Source organism: Agelaius tricolor, unplaced genomic scaffold (genome assembly GCF_023055355.1).
Source record: "Agelaius tricolor isolate 1412-34295 unplaced genomic scaffold, bAgeTri1.0.p SCAF_3, whole genome shotgun sequence".
NCBI classification, from domain to species: Eukaryota; Metazoa; Chordata; class Aves; order Passeriformes; family Icteridae; genus Agelaius; species Agelaius tricolor.
Window position 1 is genome coordinate 69,392,215 of NW_027269263.1, and position 16,041 is coordinate 69,408,255.

General features: G+C 48.1%; 1 protein-coding gene across 2 annotated transcripts in view; it reads left to right on the forward strand.

Moving 5' to 3' along the window:
- The window catches only part of COPG2 (COPI coat complex subunit gamma 2), a 35,016-nt gene that overhangs the window by 6,992 nt on the left and 11,983 nt on the right, over positions 1-16,041 (forward strand). For both annotated transcript variants that reach the window (XM_071424219.1, XM_071424218.1), the window contains exons 4-13: positions 1,653-1,724; positions 2,854-2,933; positions 3,634-3,709; positions 5,986-6,078; positions 6,607-6,693; positions 9,131-9,288; positions 10,865-10,998; positions 11,598-11,665; positions 12,783-12,971; positions 14,716-14,811. In XM_071424219.1, coding sequence (XP_071280320.1) covers positions 1,653-1,724; positions 2,854-2,933; positions 3,634-3,709; positions 5,986-6,078; positions 6,607-6,693; positions 9,131-9,288; positions 10,865-10,998; positions 11,598-11,665; positions 12,783-12,971; positions 14,716-14,811 — 1,053 coding nt within the window. The remainder of the gene's footprint in view (positions 1-1,652; positions 1,725-2,853; positions 2,934-3,633; positions 3,710-5,985; positions 6,079-6,606; positions 6,694-9,130; positions 9,289-10,864; positions 10,999-11,597; positions 11,666-12,782; positions 12,972-14,715; positions 14,812-16,041) is intronic.

Below are 16,041 nucleotides of genomic sequence, written 5' to 3' on the forward strand. Positions count from 1 at the left end.
AGGGCACTTAGAGAGGAGAGATTGTGGATTTCCTGGCAGGGAAAGGAAAGGGTGGGTTCTGCTTTCCAGGAGAAAGTGTGCAAGGACAGAGTCCTGCTGGGAGGGAGCCCTTTGGAGAAGAGCTGGACAATCCCTGATTCCTGGGACAATTCCTGATTCCTGGGACAATCCCCGTTTCCCTCTGACAATCCCTGTTCCCCTCTGACAATCCCTGTTCCCCTCTGACAATCCCTGTTTCCCTCTGACAATCCCTGTTTCCCTCTGACAATCCCTGTTCCCCTCTGACAATCCCCGTTCCCCTCTGACAATCCCTGTTCCCCTCTGACAATCCCTGTTCCCCTCTGACAATCCCTGTTTCCCTCTGACAATCCCTGTTTCCCTCTGACAATCCCTGTTCCCCTCTGACAATCCCCGTTCCCCTCTGACAATCCCTGTTTCCCTGTGACAATCCCCGTTTCCCCTGACAATCCCTGTTTCCCTGTGACAATTCCCATTTCCCTCTGACAATCCCTGTTCTCCCCTGACAATTCCCATTTCCCTCTGACAATCCCTGTTTCCCCTGACAATTCCCATTTCCCCTGACAATCCCTGTTTTCCCCTGACAATCCCTGTTTTCCCCTGACAATTCCCGTTTCCCTCTGACAATCCCCGTTTCCCTCTGACAATCCCCGTTTCCCTGTGACAATCCCCGTTCTCCTCTGACAATCCCTGTTTCCCTGTGACAATCCCCGTTTCCCTGTGACAATCCCTTTTCTCCTGTGACAATCCCCGTTTCCCTGTGACAATTCCCGTTTCCCTCTGACAATCCCCATTTCCCTGTGACAATTCCCGTTCTCCTGTGACAATCCCCGTTCTCCTGTGACAATTCCCGTTCTCCTGTGACAATCCCCGTTCCCCTCTGACCATCCCCGTTTCCCTGTGACAATCCCCGTTTCCCTGTGACAATCCCCGTTCTCCTCTGACAATCCCCGTTTCCCTGTGACAATCCCCGTTTCCCTCTGACAATCCCCGTTTCCCTGTGACAATCCCTTTTCTCCTGTGACAATCCCCGTTTCCCTGTGACAATCCCCGTTTCCCTGTGACAATTCCCGTTTCCCTCTGACAATCCCCATTTCCCTGTGACAATCCCCGTTCTCCTGTGACAATCCCCGTTCTCCTGTGACAATTCCCGTTCTCCTGTGACAATCCCTGTTCCCCTCTGACCATCCCCGTTTCCCTGTGACAATCCCCATTTCCCTCTGACAATCCCCATTTCCCTCTGACAATCCCCGTTCTCCTCTGACAATCCCCGTTTCCCTGTGACAATCCCCGTTTCCCTGTGACAATTCCTGTTTCCCTGGGACAATCCCCGTTCCCCTGTGACAATCCCTGTTCTCCTCTGACAATCCCCGTTTCCCTGTGACAATCCCCGTTTCCCTGTGACAATCCCCGTTTCCCTCTGACAATCCCCGTTTCCCTCTGACAATCCCCGTTTCCCTCTGACAATTCCCATTTCCCTCTGACAATCCCCGTTTCCCTCTGACAATCCCCGTTTCCCTCTGACAATCCCCGTTTCCCTCTGACAATCCCTGTTTCCCTCTGACAATCCCTGTTTCCCTCTGACAATCCCTGTTCCCCTCTGACAATCCTGTTTTCCCCTGTGCCTGTTTCAGGGTGAACCCTTTGGAACCACGGAGGCCACGGAGGCGTTCTTTGCCATGACCAGACTCTTTCAGTCCCACGATGTAAGCACCTGCTGCATTCTGCTCTCCCTGCTCGTGTCCGGGCTTGCGGGCGCTGCCCAACCCGTGGGATTTGGGATGTGGGAGGAGGCCCTGCACAGGAGGAGCTGCTGCCTTGGAAATCAGGGGCTGGATAATCACACCTGCCTGTCCTGAGGGCTCTGAGCTCCTGATTGCTGCTGTAGGCGTGGGTTTACAGCCTCAGTTCACCAAGCACTGCCCTCGGTGGTTGTTGATTCCCCTGCAAATCCCCACCTGCTCATTGAGAATGGAATTCCCTGGCTGCCTGCAGAGCAAAGGCTGCTGTTCCTCACAGCCTGGATCTCACTGGGGCCAGGCATGAGAGCACCCCAGAGACCAGAGAATGGTTTGGGGATTGAGGCTGGGAATTCAGCTTTGGGCTCAGCAGAGTTCCAGTCCTTCTGTGATCTCCCCTGCAGTGTGGTTCATGGGATGGGGCTCATGAATCCTCATTAAAAAGGGTTTGCTCCTTGGAGAGTTGGCCAAGGGAGCTGTAGCTGTTCAAAGATGTCATAACATGTTTGGAAGTGCAGTGGGTTTGAAGTGTTTCTCATATCCACATGTAAAAAGTAAAGGATTTTTTAAAATATCAAGTTAATTGATATTTTAAAAAATATAAAAAATATTTTTATATTTTTATATTTTTATATTTTTATTTTTAATATTTTTAAAAATATTTAAAATATCAATTTTAAAAAATTGATATTAATAGTTTTCAGATAATTAATGTCAACACTGCACATGTGTTTCCTTTTTTTTTGTTTTTACCATAACAAAGTTATTTTCAAAGCTTTTAACTGATAATTGTGGGGCTTCTGAGTACAGACATGCTGCATCACTTCTTTGGTAATTGTAATGAATTTCTGTGTTAGTTCTTATCATTTTACAGAACACTGATGTCTTCCTCTTCTGATTGGTTTGATATCAGGGAGTTTGGCTCTTATCCAGGGATAAAATGTAGTTCTACACTTTTAACTTTGAATTGAAAACAATGTCTTTTGTTCAAAAGCTTCTTTTTCTTTCAGAGTGAAATATTTAATTTTTCTGTTCATTTATCTTTTAAAACTTCTAATTACCATGGAGTTCAATCTTTTTCTTCCCATTTCCACAGCAAACCCTCAGAAGAATGTGTTACCTGACAATCAAGGAGATGGCCAATATCTCTGAGGATGTCATCATTGTCACCAGCAGGTGGGACACCTCCAGAGCCCAGGAAAAGGAATTTTTGTGTTTTCCCTCTCTGGAGAAGAGGCTGCAGCTCCCTGGCCGTGGTTGAGCTGCTGCAGTGTTGAGGTTTTGTGGGGATACAGCAGCTTTGTGATACACGGTCTGTGCCACCCTCTCAAATGTTACTTTGTTCCCCTCTGTGGGAGATTCAGTTTATCAATCGTTGTTACTTTGTTTTCTTCTGGGTTGGGGTGTTGGGGTTTTGTTTTGTTCTGATTTTGTCAGAGCTTGGGCTGGGATTTGCAGTCAGAACAGTTAAAGAAAAGCAGAGCAAAGCCCAGTTCATTCTGAACTGAACTCTTGAATTTTTAAGGGTGAACTTTTTAATTTTTTGACTGCAAAAATAGACATTGCAGCTGTGGCAAGAGCAAAACATGGATCTGTTGTTGCTGAACAGCTTTAGAAATCTATAAAATAAGCCAAACTGAACTTTGCTCACTGTTTCTAAATCAAAATTCCACGTGGAGCAAGCAGCAGCAGCAAGAACCAGAAGGAGCTCAACAAAGCAGCCATGGCACAGCCATTGAGTGGGATGTGCATTCATGGCTCAGAAATGTCAGATGCAGCTGATCGTGCACAGGCTGCTCCTCAGCAGAGCCAGGGCAGCTGCCGGGCTGGGTGTCCCGCAGCCCTGGGAGTGCTAACAGGACTTTGGTGCTTTCAGTCTCACCAAAGACATGACAGGGAAGGAGGATGTCTATCGAGGCCCGGCCATCCGAGCGCTGTGCAGGATCACTGATGTGAGTACCGGCAGCTGCTGGGGCTCTGGAATCCCAGCGCCGCCCCCTTGGTCCCCAAGCTGCCCCCTCGGTCTCCATGCCGCCCCCTGGGTCCCCGGAGCCGCCCCCTGGGTCCCCGGAGCCGCCCCCTGGGTCCCCGGAGCCGTCCCCTTGGTCTCCCCAGCGCCGCCCCCTCGGTCCCCAGAGCCGCCCCCTCGGTCCCCGGAGCCGCCCCCTTGGTCCCAGAGCCGCCCCCTTGGTCCCCAAGCTGCCCTCTCGGTCCTAGAGCCGCCCCCTTGGTCTCCCCAGAGCCGCCCCCTTGGTCCCCAAGCTGCCCCCTCGGTCCCCAGCGCTGCCCCCTGGGTCCCCGGAGCCGCCCCCTTGGTCTCCAGCGCCGCCCCCTTGGTCTCCCCAGCGCCGCCCCCTTGGTCTCCAGAGCCGCCTCCTTGGTCTCCAAGCTGCCCCCTCGGTCTCCATGCCGCCCCCTGGGTCCCCAGAGCCGCCCCCTGGGTCCTCAGCGCCGCCCCCTGGGTCCCCAGAGCCGCCCCCTTGGTCCCAGCGCCGCCCCCTTGGTCCCCAAGCTGCCCTCTCGGTCCCAGAGCCGCCCCCTCGGTCCCCAGAGCCGCCCCCTCGGTCCCCAAGCTGCCCCCTCGGTCCCCAGCGCCGCCCTCTTGATCCCCAAGCTGCCCTCTCGGTCCCCCAAGCCGCCCCCTTGGTCCCCCGGAGCCGCCCCCTTGTTCTCCCCAGCCCCGCCCCCTCAGTCCCCGGAGCCGCCCCCTTGATCCCCAAGCTGCCCCCTTGGTCCCAGAGCCGCCCCCTTGGTCCCAGAGCCGCCCCCTTGTAGGGTGCATTTTACAGCAGTGCTGGAACTGCTGCTTTATGGGCGGGCTGCTCAGTGCCCTGTGCAATTTCCAGCAGCTCTGGGACTCTGCAGCACTGGGAATGTGCAGCTGGAAGGTTTGGAAGTTTCAGTTTCTGTCTGAGATTGCTGCACTCAATGCCCAGTGCAATTTTGAGGAAAAATGTGGGGTTGGAGCACTGAAAATGTGCAGCTGGAAGCTTTGGGAGCTCCAGTTTTTTTCTGGGATTGGTCTTCTTGATGCCCTGTGCAATTTCCAGCAGCTCTGGGACACTGGAGCACTGGGAATGTGCAGCTGGAATGTTTGGGAGCTCCAGTTTCTCTCTGGGATTGCTCTGTGCAATTTCCAGCAGCTCTGTGATGCTGCAGCACTGGAATATTCAGCTGCAATGTTTAGGAGCTCCAGTTTCTCTCTGAGGTTGCTTTGTTTGATGCCCTGTGCACTGGCAGGAGCTCTGTGGAGCTGGAGCACTGGGAATGTGAGTTGGAAGATTTGGGAGCTCCTTTCTGAGCTGAAATGACTCTGCTTGATTCCCAGTGCAATTTCCAGCAGCTCTGGGACTCTGCAGCACTGGGAATGTGCAGCTGGAAGGTTTGGAAGTTTCAGTTTCTATCTGAGATTGCTGCACTCAATGCCCAGTGCAATTTCCAGGAAAATTGTGGGGCTGGAGCACTGGAATGTGCAGCTGGAAGCTTTGGGAGCTCCAGTTTTTTTCTGGGATTGGTTTTCTTGATGCCCTGTGCAATTTCCAGGAGGTCTGTGGGGCTGGAGCGCTGAAAATGTGCAGCTGCAATGTTTGGGAGCTCCAGTTTCTCTCTGGGGTTGCTCTGTGCAATTTCCAGGAGCTCTGTGGGTCTGGAGCACTGGAATGTGCAGCTGGAAGGTTTGGGGGCTCCAGTTTTTATCTGGGATTGCTCTGCTCCATGCCCTGTGCAATTTCCAGGAGCTTTGTGGGTCTGGAGCACTGGAATGTGCAGCTGGAATCTTTGGGAGCTCCAGTTTCTCTCTGGGATTGCTCTGTGAAATTTCCAGCAGCTCTGTGATACTGCAGCACTGGGATGTGCCCCTGGAAGCTTTGGAAGCTCCAGTTTCTCTCTGGGATTTCTCTGTGCAATTTCCAGCAGCTCTGTGATGCTGGAGCACTGGAATGTGCAGCTGCAATGTTTGGGAGCTCCAGTTTCTCTCTGGGGTTGCTCTGTCTGTGATGCTGCAGCACTGGGATGTGCCCCTGGAAGCTTTGGAAGCTCCAGTTTCTCTCTGGGCTGCTCTGCTGTGACTTTGTCCCTGACCCTTCAGGACCCAGCAGCTCAAACCCACATCTACCTTGCAGGTTTAACTCAGGATTTTTGCTGAGGGTCCTTAGAATGTGAAATTTTGCTTTCTGCTGCTTTTATGCCCTTCCTTCAAAGCACCCCTGTTCTGTTCCCTGTTGGCCAGGGTACAATGCTCCAGGCCATTGAGAGGTACATGAAGCAGGCCATTGTGGACAAAGTCCCTGGGGTGTCCAGCTCTGCACTCGTGTCTTCCTTGGTAAGTAAAACACAAGATTTTTGTCAATCTGGTGTTTTCTCAGGCTGGGAAGGTGACCCTGCTGTGTCTGTTTTGGTTTTTTTTTCTCTGAGATGTTTCTTCTTCTGACTGGAAAATAAGAAAAAAACAGAGTTTGCTTTCTCTCCTCCAGTTCATTTCTTACCTTTGAGTACATCAATCATAGTAATTTCTAGTGCAGCCTAGTGCAAAATGCTCAGATTGCTGCAGTCAGTGTGAAACATGAATTTATCTGGGGAGGGGCCATGAAACCCCTGCTGAAACTGCCATGCAGGATTATTTCTGCTAACAGACACCAGGAGGGCAAGAAGAAGGAATCATCTTTGATTTCCTCTCCCTTTTGGAGGAGAAAAGGCTGGGAAAGATCTCATGAGTGAATGTTTGTATTCATGGGAGTGGAGCATGGTGATTGGAGACTGGGGTGCAGGAAATGCACATTTGACAGGGCTGTGGGATAAGAGTGCCTCTGAAGCTGCTCTGAGCTTGTCTCCAGTCTCAATTCTTTTGCAGCACATGATGAAGATCAGTTATGATGTGGTCAAAAGGTGGATCAACGAGGCTCAGGAAGCAGCTTCCAGTGACAACATCATGGTACAGGTGTGTTTGAGGGTGGCTGGCCCTAAAAATGCTGGGGGGGCTTAGTGGCATTCTGGAGTTCTTAAGAAAACTTCAGGAAAAAAAAAAAATCTTCTTTTACTTTAAAAAGCCAGGATTGGGATTTCTGGGGAAACAACTTGACAGTTGCAAAAAATTAATGAATTTTTCCATGATGCCAGCATGAGATTTTTAATTAAGAGCTGGCTCTGGAGTTCTCTTCCCTTTTTCCTCCTGAATTCCTGGGAGCTGGAATGCCTGTCCCATAGGGGTTCTTGCAGGAGGGATTGGAATCTGAGGACTCAAAAAGTGGGAAATTATCTCAGTGCTTCCCAGTGAGCATCTCCTGGCCTTCAGAAAATTTGCCAGATGCAAAAGATGAACCCAAATATCAGCAAGATCTCCACAAGAGCAAAATTTTTACACAGATGTTCCAGACATCTGTGGAAATGGGATTGTTGTGAGTGTGCTCAGAGTGTGGGATTGTTGTGAGTGTGTGCTCAGAGTGTGGGATTGTTGTGAGTGTGTGCTCAGAGTGTGGGATTGTTGTGAGTGTGCTCAGAGTGTGGGATTGTTGTGAGTGTGCTCAGAGTGTGGGATTGTTCTGAGTGTGCTCAGAGTGTGGGATTGTTCTGAGTGTGCTCAGAGTGTGGGATTGTTCTGAGTGTGCTCAGAGTGTGGGATTGTTCTGAGTGTGTGCTCAGAGTGTGGGATTGTTCTGAGTGTGCTCAGAGTGTGGGATTGTTCTGAGTGTGCTCAGAGTGTGGGATTGTTGTGAGTGTGTGCTCAGAGTGTGGGATTGTTCTGAGTGTGTGCTCAGAGTGTGGGATTGTTGTGAGTGTGTGCTCAGAGTGTGGGATTGTTCTGAGTGTGTGCTCAGAGTGTGAGATTGTTGTGAGTGTGTGCTCAGAGTGTGGGATTGTTGTGAGTGTGTGCTCAGAGTGTGGGATTGTTCTGAGTGTGTGCTCAGAGTGTGGGATTGTTCTGAGTGTGTGCTCAGAGTGTGGGATTGTTCTGAGTGTGCTCAGAGTGTGGGATTGTTCTGAGTGTGCTCAGAGTGTGGGATTGTTGTGAGTGTGTGCTCAGAGTGTGGGATTGTTCTGAGTGTGTGCTCAGAGTGTGAGATTGTTGTGAGTGTGTGCTCAGAGTGTGGGATTGTTGTGAGTGTGTGCTCAGAGTGTGGGATTGTTCTGAGTGTGTGCTCAGAGTGTGGGATTGTTGTGAGTGTGCTCAGAGTGTGGGATTGTTCTGAGTGTGTGCTCAGAGTGTGGGATTGTTGTGAGTGTGTGCTCAGAGTGTGAGATTGTTGTGAGTGTGTGCTCAGAGTGTGGGATTGTTGTGAGTGTGTGCTCAGAGTGTGGGATTGTTGTGAGTGTGTGCTCAGAGTGTGGGATTGTTGTGAGTGTGTGCTCAGAGTGTGGGATTGTTCTGAGTGTGCTCAGAGTGTGGGATTGTTCTGAGTGTGCTCAGAGTGTGGGATTGTTCTGAGTGTGTGCTCAGAGTGTGGGATTGTTGTGAGTGTGTGCTCAGAGTGTGGGATTGTTGTGAGTGTGCTCAGAGTGTGGGATTGTTGTGAGTGTGTGCTCAGAGTGTGGGATTGTTCTGAGTGTGTGCTCAGAGTGTGGGATTGTTGTGAGTGTGCTCAGAGTGTGGGATTGTTGTGAGTGTGCTCAGAGTGTGGGATTGTTCTGAGTGTGTGCTCAGAGTGTGGGATTGTTGTGAGTGTGTGCTCAGAGTGTGGGATTGTTGTGAGTGTGCTCAGAGTGTGGGATTGTTCTGAGTGTGTGCTCAGAGTGTGGGATTGTTGTGAGTGTGTGCTCAGAGTGTGGGATTGTCCTGAGTGTGTGCTCAGAGTGTGGGATTGTTGTGAGTGTGCTCAGAGTGTGGGATTGTTCTGAGTGTGCAGAATTTTGGATTTTTCTGTCTCTTGCACTCATGATCAGAAAAATTCTATAGAAACAGCTTTGTTCTTGCCCACTTAGCAGCCTCATTAAGCCTTGCAGTAAATCAATTTTATGAGAGGAACAAAAGCCCCAAAATAACTTGGCAAGGAACTGGAAGTGTCCCTTTGTGCTTCCATCAAAAAGGCCTCCAGGGTTTTTGTGAGGTCAGCTGTCTTTTCAAGGCCTTGGGATGTCGTGAGTGTGGAGTTCATTAGAAATGCAGGAATTACTGTGCAAATGGGAAACCTTTGAAGTGATGAGATTTAATGGGGGGGAAAAAGGAAATAAATTAACTTTGTGTCTCTTTGGATCTTCAGGAATAGTTGAGAGTGGACAGAAGGGGCAAGGAACCGTTGCAGATCTCTGCAGCTTGTCAGCAATCTGAGCTGGGTTGGGGCTGGAAGGTGTTTCTGCCAGGGAAGGGCAGCAGTGAGCCCTCTTTGGGTGTTTGATGTCCAGCTGTACTCAGGGCCTGCCCCTCTGTTCCCATCCCACAGTACCACGCTTTGGGGCTGCTCTATCACCTGAGGAAAAGCGACCGCCTGGCTGTGTCCAAGATGCTGAACAAATTCACCAAATCTGGCCTCAAATCCCAGTTTGCCTACTGCATGCTGATCAGGATTGCCAGCAAACTCCTCAGGGAGTCTGAGGAGGGGTGAGTAAGGGGCAGGATGGAAATCACAGAAATCAATGAAGGGCTGCAAACAGCTGGGGATTTTTAGTGTTGGTGGAAATCTCCACGGAGACTGGAATGTGGTGCTGGGATAATGCAGGGCCTTAATCTTAAAGGGGTTTTCCAGCCTAAAAGATCCTGGGATTGTTGTGCTTGTAGCCTTGAAAGGCTTGGACTTGATCTTAAAGGGGATTTTCCAACCCAAAAGATCCTGGGATTGTTATATTTGTAGGCATGAAAGTCTTGGACTCAAAGGGGTTTTCCCATCCTAAAATCCTGGGATTGTTGTGTTTGTAGCCACAAATGTCTTGGATTCAAAGGGATTTTTCCAGCCTAAAAGATCCTGGAATTGTTATGTTTGTAGCCATGAAAGTCTTGGATTCAGAGGGGTTTTTCCAACATAAAATGTCCTGGGATTGTTGTATTTGTAGCCATGAAAGGCTGGAAAAACCCTTTGAATCCAAGGCTAAAGTATCCTGGGATTGTTGTGTTTGTGGCCATAAGGGCTTGGACTCAATCTTAAAGGGGTTTTCCCATCCTAAAATCCTGGGATTGCTGTGTTTGTGGCCTTGAAAGTCTTGGATTCAAAGGGTTTTTCCAACATAAAAGATCCTGGGATTGTTGTGTTTGTAACCATAAAGATTTGGACCTCATCTTAAATGGGTTTTTCCAACCTAAAAGATCCTGGAATTGTTGTGTGTGTAGCCATCAAGGCTTGGGCTCAATCTTAAAGGGATTTTACCATCCTGGAAAATCTTGGGATTGTTGTGTTTGTGGCCATGAAAGTCTTGGACTCAATCTTAAATGGGTTTTTCCAACCTAAAAGGTCCTGGGGTTGTTGTGTGCAGCCATCAAGGCTTAGGCTCAGTTTTAAATGGTTTTTTCCATCCTGAAGCCCTGGCATTGTTGTGTTTGCAGCCATCAAGGCTTGGGCTTGGGCTCAGTTTTAAATGGTTTTTCCATCCTGAAGCCCTGGCATTGTTGTGTTTGTAGCCATGAAGGCTTGGGCTCAGTTTTAAGTGGTTTTTCCCATCCTGAAGCCCTGGCATTGTTGTGTGTAGCCATGAAGGCTTGGGCTTGGGCTCAGTTTTAAATGTTTTTCCCATCCTGAAGCCCTGGCATTGTTGTGTTTGCAGCCATCAAGTCTTGGACTCAATCTTAAATGGGTTTTTCCAACCTAAAAGGTCCTGGCATTGTTGTGTGTGTAGCCATCAAGGCTTGGGCTCAGTTTTAAATGTGTTTTCCCATCCTGAAGCCCTGGCATTGCTGTGTTTGCAGCCATGAAGGCTTGGGCTCAGTTTTAAATGGTTTTCCCATCCTGAAGCCCTGGCATTGTTGTGTTTGCAGCCATGAAGGCTTGGGCTCAGTTTTAAATGTGTTTTTTCCCATCCTGAAGCCCTGGCATTGTTGTGTGTGTAGCCATGAAGGCTTGGGCTCAGTTTTAAGTGGTTTTTCCCATCCTGAAGCCCTGGCATTGTTGTGTTTGCAGCCATCAAGGCTTGGGCTCAGTTTTAAATGGTTTTCCCATCCTGAAGCCCTGGCACTGTTGTGTTTGCAGCCATGAGAGTCCCCTGTTTGACTTCATCGAGAGCTGCCTGAGGAACAAGCACGAGATGGTGATTTATGAGGCTGCCTCTGCCATCATCCACCTGCCAAACTGCACTGCCAGGGAGCTGGCACCTGCTGTGTCAGGTTAGTCACAGCCCTTTGTACTCCTGAAACAGCCACTGAGAGAAAATCCAGCAGAATTACAACACCCAAACCCTGATTTTCTGGTAACTTGGGGTTAAAAGTGCTTTATTGCCAAGTTAAAGGGCTTTTGGATGAGATCCCTTTTCCATCCAGAGGTTTAGATCAATGGCATTAGCAGTGATGCTTGTCTTTATCCAGCTGCAGGAATTTGGGATGAGAGGGAATCATGGAATGGTTGGGGTTGGAAAGGACCTTAAAGATCACCCAGTGCCATGGCAGGGACACCTCCCAGTATCCCAGTGTGCTCCAAGCCCTGCCCAGCCTGGCCTTGGACATTTCCAGGGATGGAACAGCCAGAGGTTCTCTGGGAAAACTCCTGCAGCTGGAATATAGAACTGGAATGCAGAGACAGCCAAGCCAGCCCCTGTTACTGGCAGTGGGATAAACCCAGGGATTCATTTTGAACCTGTGTGCTAGATTATGCATGCAGCTGCATGAATATTTGGCAGTGTGTAGTTGGAGGTGTATTGGACATTCTGCTCTATTTCCTTTCTTTGAAAGAGGCCATGTCTTTGGTTTCTGATATTTTTCTTTCCCAGTGTTGCAGCTTTTCTGCAGTTCTCCCAAGCCTGTCCTGCGCTACGCCGCCGTGAGGACCCTCAATAAAGTGAGTGCTTCAAAACCTCCTTCAAAACAGCTCCACTCTGAGCTCAGAGCCAGCCAGCAGTGCCAATCATGGCTGTGTTACCTCAGGCAGAGCAGCTGCCCTTGGGATGACTTTATTGGGAATTATTCCATGCTGGAGAATTGGCTTTCCCATGCCAGCTCTCCTGGTGGGACAGAAATCTTCCCTGCATTCAGGCTGTGTTTGCTCATTTTGGGAGCACGGGGATAGAACAAGCTGTAGTCTGATAATCTGTGAGCTTTCAGTTGGATATTTAATATCACAAAATCCACTGGAAGCAGATATTCTGATCTCAGAGCTGCACAACACAACAGCAAAAATTTGAGACTCAAACCCACGAGCTGTAACTTGAAATCCATTTAAAACACTGCAGGCAACCCCCCTGAGCTGTGCTGGCATCCAACGCTCTGAGCTGCAGGATGTCGGGTCCATCTGTCTGTCTGTCTGTCTGTCTGTGCCCCGACACAGGTAGGGTGGTTCTTGGGTGGCACGCGATTCAAAGGATGAGTCTGGACTCTCCAGCTTTTCCATCTTCAGATTGTTGATTGTTTCTTATCTACAAAATTTTCTGTCTGCCCAGCAGAGGTCTGACCTGCAAGGCAGCCAAGGGCACTCTGCCCACCCACGGGGCGGTCATGTCTTTTTATACTAAAATCTACCTACATGATATTTACCTTTATTTCCCAATGCTTTTCACCCATGTTGGCAAGTGCACCTTCACCATAAACCAATCCCCAAGTGCCAACACCACCACAGGAGATGGAGGACAAGAAGAAGAAAGAAGAAGGACGAGACACGCCTTGATCTCTCTATTTTGTCTCCATAACCCCCCTGTACCAAAAACTTTAAAGTTTGTATTTCACCCTCTAAATGTGTCCCTTTTACACCCTTCACTCTAAAGTGATTCTCATGCCCTCAAACTCTTGTCACTTCTGTGGATGGATCAAAATCAAGCCACCAAACACTCTTGGCAACATTCCAGGATTTTCGAGACCCCCAGGGGTTCTCCTGGCATCTCTGGACATCGGGAACGATGTGCTGAGATCCCACAGCAGGATGCTACACCTCCCACATCAACTTGGAATTGAATTCCTTGCAGGTGGCCATGAAACATCCATCTGCAGTGACTGCCTGCAACCTGGACCTGGAGAACCTGATCACAGACTCCAACAGGAGCATCGCCACGCTGGCCATCACCACGCTGCTCAAAACGGGCAGCGAGAGCAGCGTGGACAGGCTCATGAAGCAGATCTCCTCCTTCGTGTCAGAAATCTCAGATGAGTTTAAGGTGTGCCACTGGAGGCCTCTGCTCTTTCCAGCTGCAGGCTTTTCTCCCATTCTTGTTGTTTTCTTTTTTTTAACGAGGCTTTTCCTGTTTGTCGATGCTTTGGTGGTTTAGTCTGGCAGGGCAAAATTCAGAATTTCCTTTTCAGCTTAATTAGCTTTGTATGTCTTCCTCCCACCACTCCAAGGAAGGAAAAATATCATTTGGTGGATTCCTGGCTCCTGTGCAATATCCTGCAAATCTTGGACTTCCTTCTGGTTGTTTTAGAGAGGAGGAAGGATTTTAAGTGAGTTCATATCACATCAGTCTTGATGCATAGTTAGGAAACCGTGTTCATTATGAATTTCTACCTAATTTGTAAGATTTCTAGTGACTAATCTGGTAAGAAATTGGTGCACAGTTAGGAAACTGTTAATTATGAATTTCTACCTAATTTGTAAGATTTGTAGGGACTAAACTGGCAAGAAATTGGTGCACAGTTTGGAAACTGTGTTCATTATGAATTTCTACCTAATTTGTAAGATTTCTAGTGACTAATCTGGTAAGAAATTGGTGCACAGTTTGGAAATGGTGTTAATTATTTCTACCTAACTGTGTTAATAATTTCTACCTAATTTGTAAGTTTTATAGTGACTAAACTGGTAAGAAATTGGTGCACAGTTTAGAAACTGTGTTCATTATGAATTTCTACCTAATTTGTACGTTTTATAGTGACTAAAGTGGTAAGAAATTGGTGCACAGTTTGGAAACTGTGTTCATTATTTCTACCTAACTGTGTTAATAATTTCTACCTAATTTGTAAGATTTGTAGTGACTAAACTGGCAAGAAATTGGTGCACAGTTTGGAAACTGTTAATTATGAATTTCTACCTAATTTGTAAGATTTCTAGTGACTAATCTGGTAAGAAATTGGTGCACAGTTTGGAAATGGTGTTAATTATTTCTACCTAACTGTGTTAATAATTTCTACCTAATTTGTAAGTTTTATAGTGACTAAAGTGGTAAGAAATTGGTGCACAGTTTGGAAACTGTGTTCATTATTTCTACCTAACTGTGTTAATAATTTCTACCTAATTTGTAAGATTTGTAGGGACTAAACTGGCAAGAAATTGGTGCACAGTTTGGAAACTGTTAATTATGAATTTCTACCTAATTTGTAAGATTTCTAGTGACTAATCTGGTAAGAAATTGGTGCACAGTTTGGAAATGGTGTTAATTATTTCTACCTAACTGTGTTAATAATTTCTACCTAATTTGTAAGTTTTATAGTGACTAAACTGGCAAGAAATTGGTGCACAGTTTAGAAACTGTATTAATTATGAATTTCTACCTACTTTGTAGGATTTCTAGTGACTAAAGTGGTAAGAAATAGGTTCAGGGTGGTTCAGTTGTACCTATTACATCACAGGGAGCAGAGCTCTGCAAAATCAGTCTGCTTCAAGGGGTCTTAAGTCCTTGTTTTTATGAGAAAAATAAGTACTGGACAAGTTTGAAATTGCAAAGAGTTTTAATGACAGAAAGTGACAAATTAAAATTGGAGAAGGAAGGGGAGGGAGGAAGGAAGGACTTTGAGTCCACCCTAAATTCCAGTTTTTTCAGCAGAGCCAGGCTTTGCACAAGCCCTGAGAATCCACCACCTGATTTTTCTCCTTGTGCATGGGTTTCATCCCTCAGGGTGGCAGTCTGAGCTGCCAGGCTGTGTTTGGCCAGGAACTGAGCCCCTGTGTGTCCTTGTGTGTCCCTGCAGGTCGTGGTGGTGCAGGCCATCAGCGCCCTGTGCCAGAAGTACCCTCGCAAGCACGGCGTGATGATGACCTTCCTGTCCAACATGCTCAGGGATGATGTACGTGGGCCTCCTGCTCTGGGGAGGGCTTTGGCCAGGATCTGGGCACCTTTGGAGCTGCTTGGTGATGGGAAGGGTCTCTTGTGTCAGTGGGTGCACAGGGAGATGGGGCTGAGAGATTGCAGCTCCTGCTGGGTCAGGCCTGTGTGAAGTACTCAGGAATTGGTGATGCCTTGGGGAGGCTCCCTAGAGCAGAGGCTGGGCAGAGTTCAAGGAATAAAACTGGGATTTATTAAAGGCCTTCAATAGGTACACCTGGTGCCTTGAGAGGCCACCTAGAACAGAAACTGGACACAGTTAAAGGAATAAAACATTTATTAAAGGCCTTCAACAGGTATTCCTGATGCCTTGCAGTGGCTCCCTAGAGCAGAAACTGGACTGTGTTAAAGGAATAAAACAGGGATTTATTAAAGGCCTTCAATAGCTACTCCTGGTGCCTTGAGAGGCCACCTAGAGCAGGAACTGGACTGTGTTAAAGCAATCAAGTAGGGATTTATTAAAGGCCTCCATGGATACACCTTGGGCAGTGCAAGAGCCTGGCCATGGCTTCACCCAGGATGGACTCCTGGTCATGAGTTTTCACACTTTTATCAGTTCTGGTCCATTTCCATGTTGGGGTTCATTGTCCATTCCAGCTCCAGGTTCTGCAGTCCCAGACTGCTCTCCTCCATTCGCTGCTGTTTGCACTTTTTGGGGCTGAAGCTGCCCAGAAACCAAGGGGCTGGAAAAGGATTGCTTTGTCTGACTGAGCTGTGAGGAGAACTTGCTGACACTTTATAGGAAGTTCAGAGTCACACATTAATGCAGAATACAGAATCTGGAAAACATGAAATATAAAACTTGAGGCATCACTTGGGCAGTCAGAAACCTCCAAGGGCTACACCCAAGATGGATGATGGTCACAAGTTTTTCAGTCAATTATAAGTTTGGTCCATTTACATATCAGGGGTTAATCCTCCAATTACAGCTTCAGGTAATGAAGTTTCCAATGAAAGTCACTTTTATTTATACTTTTCAGGGCTTGAGGCTGCAGGGTGTCCCTTTTGTTTCAGGCCTAGAGGGATTGTTTTGTCTGACCAAAATGTGAGGACAGTAACTAACACTTTATATGGAATTCAGAGTTCTACCCTAAAGCAGTACAGGGTTTGCAAATCACAAAAGCTAAAATCCTAATGCTGAGGATGCTCAGAGGGCTGGGAACGCCCTGTGAGGTCATGCAGTCCATTTTTC